We start from the raw sequence: 7,827 nt of genomic DNA, 5'->3' as shown, positions 1-7,827 counted from the left end.
ATAAAAATGTATGAAATTAAGTGTTTATCGCCAAAATAAATGTATGGAAATGTGTGATATCCATGAGGGATGGATAATGCAGCGGTAGACCTCACGCTATAGTACCACCAAATTAATTATGGCACAAAGTACTGCTGATAGACAAGTGACAAATACAAAAATATAAATTTAATTCACTATGTAATTCTCAAAAAATGAGTGATATGAATACAAAATATTTTGTACAAATTTTTAATGCAAAATAACACAGCTGAATATTTACTTTAAATATGAAACATTTTATTGCGCAATAAATATGTATATGATGCAGAAATGGAAATTACAAAACAATTTTCTGTAAGCAAGGTAACATTATTTAATACATGCTATCTTCTGTCTTGTACTGTTCCCAATACACTAACTAAAAGTAAATATCCAAGTCACCTTGGTCCAGCTGTGATGGCTAATTGTTGTGAAGCAGCAAAAGGATTAGAGTTTCGATTATATTGATGATGATGATGATCTCTATCAGAAAGCTGTGCATGCCTTGATTGCCAGTTATATGGTTGAGCACACTGCTGCCATTGTCTGTTGAAGGCTACTAGTTCATCTGTAGAGTAATGAGCATAATAAATCAAATAAATATTTATATGAAGAAAGATTTTATGGTTCAATTAGGTAATAAAATACAAATGAAAATCAAAACCCATGTAAATTAATTTGTCAAAAACACTTAATAAAAATTTCCACATGTATAAACATACCCAAACTTGACATGCACCCTTGGGGTCAACAAGTGAGAGAGAGAAGGGGTGTCTACATGCAGATTTGAATCCCTTACATGGTATTCACCCTTAAGGCCACATGGGATGACATTGGGATCTAACCTCCTATGTCTTCCCCTTGCACTGAACCAGTAAATACATATAAAAATAGTATTATATAAATATAATTTTTCAAGTAAGACTCAGAGAATAAATTGTCATTGACATTTCTTCTTTGTATATACCTGTATTCTGGACTTCTGTTTACCACACCAACATTTGAAATAAAGAAAGAGGCAAATTATTTTTATAAAAGGAAACCAAAAGTTGAGTTAACAAAAAATGTCATTAAAATGAAAAAGATCAATAAATAAATGAAACAGTGAAAAGTACTGAACTGTCAGTTTTAAGTTAGAAAGTATGGGTGGTAAGTGGAAACTAAAATGGCCCATAACAAACTTGGATGAAAACTTGCACAAATAAAATGACATATATTAGTTATATATAATTTCTTAAAGTTGACCACCAGTACGTGTAGGATCTACAAGTTAGTCAGTGTGTGTGCTAATTTCTTCACAAATAATTGTAGAAAAAGTTAATATATATACACACACACACACACAAAACAAAACTGTTGAAAGCAATTCATATGGTAATATATCATATATCACTATGTATGAGAGAATGGGCAGCCAAAATATCAGATCATTTTGTATAATATAACCATTTAAAAAAAAACTTGAACAAGTCTGCAGACTGTCATTTAGTTACCTGTATTATGTACATCATTCTTATTGGCAGAATACAAAACCTATCATGTTACATTGTTCAAAATAATAGATAATTAGATTTCTTTGTTGTGAGTATGAGAAGGTACAACTGTTGTTGTCAAATAAATGTCATTGGTGTTAAGTAATGATGTTACTGGCACCTGTGCATGAATTTTTAAGAAATACAAATATTAAGTGCCCAAGATGTTTATTTGACCTGACATATAAATTGCATTATTGGAATCTATATTTGCCAGTGTCCATTTAGTAGCCCAATAATTGGTCAGATATTCTTAATAGTGAGTATTACTTCAGTTGTATGTTTATGTGGTATGCTTAAAGTAATTGCATCAATGAAATGCTGGGGTAAAATAGCACACTTCCCCATCACGGATGCTTCCAGTTCAACAAAACTAACATTATTTACAAGTGGTTTTGCTTTGTTATAGCTTGAAGGTAGAAAACTCCAAGTATGCTTTGTATAGTGAACATGCTAATATTGCTTATGTTGTTTTGTAAGGAGCAGAGATGCATCATAGTGATGATGGAATCCTAGATACTATAAAACAGAAGCAACATGATCACAGCATTCCACTGTCATTACAATGGCAACACCAGACACATACTGGATGATCAACTGACGCTGCATAAGCAGTAGTCTTTGATGTATCATGCCGTAATTGAGGTTCGATTACCAAGATATTACTGCACGGCTGTGATGGAACAGGATGTAACTGCAGTATCTAAAAAGATGTTTTGGATTATATGACTTTGTCTACTTGAGTTGATGTATGTTAACAATAAATCCCAAAGATTATAATTGGAAAATATGGGCAAAGCAAGCAGTGAAATTACGTGGTGCCATACAGCTCTTTCTGCATGTTCATGCTACTGGAAACAGCAACAACCAAGACTATTGAAACCAATTTAACTTTTGTGACACAATGGGCCATTTTAGCCTCCAAATGACACCCATCTTTGGTTAAAAACAGCCAATTTAATTTTTATATATTAAAAGACAGGTTCACAACAGTAACTAATTCCTAAAACACAGAATACCTTAATAACCAATCAATAATTACTGTTATTTTAACAAAAAATATAATTAATTATTTTCCCGCATAAAAGAAATTAGCTAATAGAACACCATTTAAAGTGGCTGAGTGATATATAAATATTGTTTTAAACATAAAACATCTATATACTTGAGTTTTGCAACAAGTGGGTGCACAAATTATACAAGTACTATAATGTTTCGGAAAATAAAAATAAATCATTTATAATTGTTTACTGAGTTTTCATGTAAATAATTGCATAATTTGTAGGAAAACTATATCAGAAATCATATCTGCATACAGTGTACCATCATATAAAACTAAATCCTTCCATCCCTTTTCACTAAATAAATGACTTAACAACTGAACTTATAGGACAACACATTTCTCAATTGTATATAGACTTGGGGATACTTAAGTAAAACCAATTTTTCATGACAAAAATAAAAACTTACTAAAAATGAAAAAACAATCGTGGGTCAAACACATAATAGCTTTAAAGTTATTTGTTCCTTTACATTTCTCAAAAATATTAAACCTTTAATGGATAACTAGTGTTGTTATAGATCTTCACAATTAGTAATATTCACACCTTCATCCAAATTCATCAATTCCTCATTTTCTTCCTCCTTCCCTGTATTCCGGTTCTTTGATTTCTCCAAGATGTGAGCTTTTTCTCCAAGATGATGACCAATAGCCAATTTCTGCAATCCTGATCTGGAATCATGCACTGACCTTTGAGTTTCTTTAATCTAAATAAAACAAACATTGCTTTACAAACAGCTATATAATAAAAGAAGCCTATATAAATAACAAAAATGCTTTATTATTACTATTACCTCTACAACTGACAAAAATCTTATCGTTTTTCTCTCTAATTTAATCTATAAATCTCTCATTTTATTTTTATGAATAGTTTCCTGAATGTAAATTTCAGTCAATTTGTTATATGGATAGTTTTTCTTTTCCAAACTGAATGAAAAGCACAGAAATGAATGGCCATAACTTAACTTTAGGGTTTGAATCATGGTATTTGCCATGAAAATACCAGGAGTTTTACTTTTCTTTTTTTTTAGTGTCTAAGTTTTTCTTTTATAAATTTTCTGGCAGAAATACAATAAAAAGGAACTCTCTTCCCCATCTGTAAAACTAAACAGTTAACAATCCTTTCTTAAATTTACATTTAGTAGTAACTTATTCCAACAACTAGTATAAAGTCTGGATGACATGTTTGTTTGGTAGGTTGATTGGCAAACAAAGCTTTCTAGTACTCTCTCTCTTTTTTTTAAAGAAGATCCTCAATAAAGATTTGAAATCCTTGCAATATCTGGAACCTAAATTGCCCACCAGCATACTTGAATACATACTAGTTTCTAAGCTATGAGGGAGTAAAATTCATATCCCATCCAAAACACTGTAGTAGCTGAACACGTTGTGCAATGCAAAGTCTGATTCTTCAGGCACTTCCTCCACAGTTTTTGCAAGGCCAGTTGATAGAAATGGTTGAAAAGGGTTCAACTAAGCTTATTTTCCAGCATAAGATAGCCAAGTGTGTTACTTTCCTGAACATTATCACTTCTACAATGTTATGCAAGATGAAAACAATATGACCAACCCTCAACTCAAACTCCACACATTCTTAGCTGAACACTACTGAGAGGCAGGTTCTTTTGGCAATAAAGATAGGTTTTTTGTTTGTTTTTTTTTTTTGGGGGGGGGGTTAACAGACAAAGCCCTTACTGGAGTATACCTTTTTTGGTTACAACTTAATTTACAGAAGCTATGATACCCCTCTGAAGCCTACCAATCTCCTGAATTTGATCCCGTCAATTTACATACTGGGCATTAAAATTTGTTTAACTCTTAGATCCAAGTTTATTTCATGTATAATAATGTTTTCATTAGAATATTTTAAGGGCCTAATACTATGTTTAACTCTTTATTGTTCATATACAATAAGCATTAAACTAAGTCACTTTGGGCCTCTTTGTTTACTTTTATAAACCTCAATATCCTTTACTTTGCCAGAATGTTCCATAGTTGGGGAAAATACTAACATTTTTTCCACGATTAATTAAATACATTTTTTCAATTTAGGTATGTCTCCAATTCTTCTCTATCGTCACCACTAGCATTTTCTTAAATCTGGGAAAAATGATGGTTATTAACTCTACCTTTGCCCATCACAAACATCATGCAGGGGCTTTTCTGGATTTCAACAAAAGTTCTCATTTGGCAATCTATTATGTAGCCACATTTGATGGTAGTAAAATTTCAGCATTGATATTTCATTCACATTGTATCTACAACATGAATAACACTTACTGCTTTTTATTTTGTTTCACATATATGGTAAGTCTCTTGATCTTGCTGTATGGGTATATAAGCATCATAAATTCATTGTTTAAAAGTTAGCTTCTAGTTGCCTCCTGGTTTTCAAGATTGTTCAGAATTCTGAGGTTGACAATTTTTGGCTCAAACTTTTTATGAGCCAATGCAGTCCCCAATCACAGATTATAAGCTTCACAATCACTTGTACCTAAGAACTTTTTTATTTAACTAATACATTAAGAAGCATCTGAATTTTATGTAATGGAAAGGTAGTAAGGTCTACATTAGTATATTCCCTAATTAGCTCTTCAGTATGGTAAGGAAGAAAACAATTTTCCATATTTTAAAAAAATTTCTTAAGATCTCGTAAAACATATAATCTTTCCATACTTGTGACATGAATAACTTACCTTCTTTTTTAAGCATAGGCTCATCCCTTTTGTATATTTTCACTATAACTACAGAAAATTATAAAATCTATAAATGATAATAAAAAATAAATTGACATGTCTAAATGAACAATTTATCTAGTTTTATTCTGTGCAGCATTTCAAGTAGACATCTTTCAAACATCGCACAAGATAAAATGAGATAGTTATCATCTAGATGTGTCAATTATTTTTCTTTATTATCATTTATCCAAGTTTTCCTTCTCACTCCTTGTGGAACAACACTCTTTCATATAAAAACCTTCTGATCAAGACATTTCAAACTTTTCACTTAATCCAAAGCATCCAAGTTTTTTTGTGTACATAAAATATATTTTTAACAAATTCTGTTTGAAAAAATTACCCTGTTAGCTTTATATTTACAGAGAACAAAGAAGCAATCCATAAGATCAGAGTGCTTGCCTTGCAATTACTTAAAACTGGTGTCAACTAGGGACAGGAATAAGGAATATTTGAAAAACTTCTTATCTAATAGCCAAAATGCTAGAAAAAGTCTAGTCCTTCTTAAAAATCTACTTGCCTCTTCCCCACTCCATGAAACACACATACAAAAATGTAAAATAAAACTTCTGATTTGGATTTTACTTAACAGTTGACACATTCTCAACACAGTGCCATTGGTGGCCAAATTTTGTCAGGAATGGTGTAAACCACATTTTTCATCTAAGCTTTCCTTGTATATTCATTTATATATTTTACAATTTTTAACATTGAATAATTAGGATTTTATTGTGCAGCATGTAGAATATCCCATATACAAATTGATAAAGAAAACATGGTTTATATTAATGTTGCCATGTTGTAATGGTGTTTGAAGAGTGAGTGATATATATATATAAACAGTTGAGCTTTCTAATTTTTATTACTTATATTCTAGGTAACATAAAAGTCCTTAGAAGTGACTAACTGGACAAACATAAAAAAATATCCAATAACTGACCAGCTGGTTTTGAGAAGAAAAAGCAACAAAACAGAAATTAAAAAATGTCTATAATAATATCTCTTGTGACAAACAAAATAATCTTATTTTTGAGACTTTTTCTATACATTACCCCTCCAGGACCAGTCCTAGTTGATGCAGATGCTTGATAAATCTGAGGTCTACCAGTTTTGTCAGTTGAATAACTCATTACTGAGGAAGAGCTGTAACAGTGAGTATTAGGATTCTGAGCCATCAATTCCTGTTGAGAACAATGTACAGATTACAGTAAGTGTACAAGATGTATGCATGTAATTCAAGCAATAACTAAAATTAAATATACAAAGTGTTCAAATAGAAGAAGTCTTATCTTACAGACCACACTGGAATATTTTCTTCTAGCATTAAACTTTTGGTGTAATTATGTTACACACAAAAAAACTAGTTCCAAAATTATTCTTATAAAGAAATTTTACAATTAGTGAGAGACCTCGATACAAGAGTAAATAACTCCTTATATTTGTTTTTTCAGAAGATCATTTTATGAAATGAAGACAAATGATAGAAAGTGGTCCAATTAATCCTAGTTGAAGTATGGTTTTGCCTCAATAACATAAAACAGGAGCAGCTGACTTTCTACATAATATACATGTTATTTCATATACCTTACTCACATTTTTAATACTGAATAATAATAATATTAATAAATCTCAAATTTTCTAAAACCAATTTATGTTTCTTTTAGTCTATAAAGATGTTTCTTACAAAACAGATGTAAAAAAAGAATAAGAGGTAATTATTCTATATTAAAATTTGTACATGCTATTGGCCGCTACTGTGCATGCAGCACTTTCTAGTTTTGTACAAACTAACAGCTTTAATAACACACAACATGATAAATTGTCGGTAGTGGATAGTTATTTTAAAAAAGCAGAGATGACACAGATTATTTTCACCCACTGCCAACTATTGTCTGATTAAATAGTGGGAGTTGAATGTCATCCTTACAATACATCTGCTGCCTCATTGTAAAACTATAAAGCTTAAGTATTCTGAAAGATGAACCCTTTCTCAGAAGTACACAACACATTATATTCAGGTAAAGAATAATCAGACAAATGAAATGCCAGAGGTATCACTGCACAATACAACTGGGTGATTGGTGGAGTTTCATAATTGGTTAATCATTAGGTCCATTAATTTATTACATTAAACCAATTGATTATTCTCACATGAAACTTGAATTAAAAATAGTAATTACTGTAAACACTTATTTTAATTAGTTTATTTTTGTTAGTCCTAAAACTAATTAAGCTGAACAACCTTGATTTAATTGGAAATATTAATGATAAACCATAATGACAATATTTTGATTGCCTGGATAGTTAGAATAATTATAAACACTTATTTTGATTAGTCGATAATTTTCATGATGTTAACCCTTTCTAGATGGGTAGAAGGCCATGTCATCTTGTTTGTTGACTCACATTCAAAATTTTAGTGAACTACTATTTCCTGAATTTATGTCAATACGTTTGGTATCAAATTGTAGATTATAAG

At 30.7% G+C, this 7,827-nt stretch overlaps 1 protein-coding gene across 1 annotated transcript in view; it reads right to left on the bottom strand.

Moving 5' to 3' along the window:
- Positions 1–7,827, bottom strand: part of LOC106473462 (myeloid leukemia factor 2-like) — a 21,331-nt gene that overhangs the window by 3,017 nt on the left and 10,487 nt on the right. The window contains exons 3-5 of the mRNA XM_013934142.2: positions 6,401–6,529; positions 3,161–3,320; positions 424–589 (exon numbers count right to left, since the gene is read on the bottom strand). Coding sequence (XP_013789596.1) covers positions 424–589; positions 3,161–3,320; positions 6,401–6,529 — 455 coding nt within the window. The remainder of the gene's footprint in view (positions 1–423; positions 590–3,160; positions 3,321–6,400; positions 6,530–7,827) is intronic.

Source organism: Limulus polyphemus, unplaced genomic scaffold, assembly GCF_000517525.1.
Source record: "Limulus polyphemus unplaced genomic scaffold, Limulus_polyphemus-2.1.2 Scaffold6197, whole genome shotgun sequence".
NCBI lineage: Eukaryota > Metazoa > Arthropoda > Merostomata > Xiphosura > Limulidae > Limulus > Limulus polyphemus.
The sequence above is the reverse complement of the archived record's forward strand: the minus strand, read 5'-3'. Positions and strand labels throughout refer to the sequence as shown.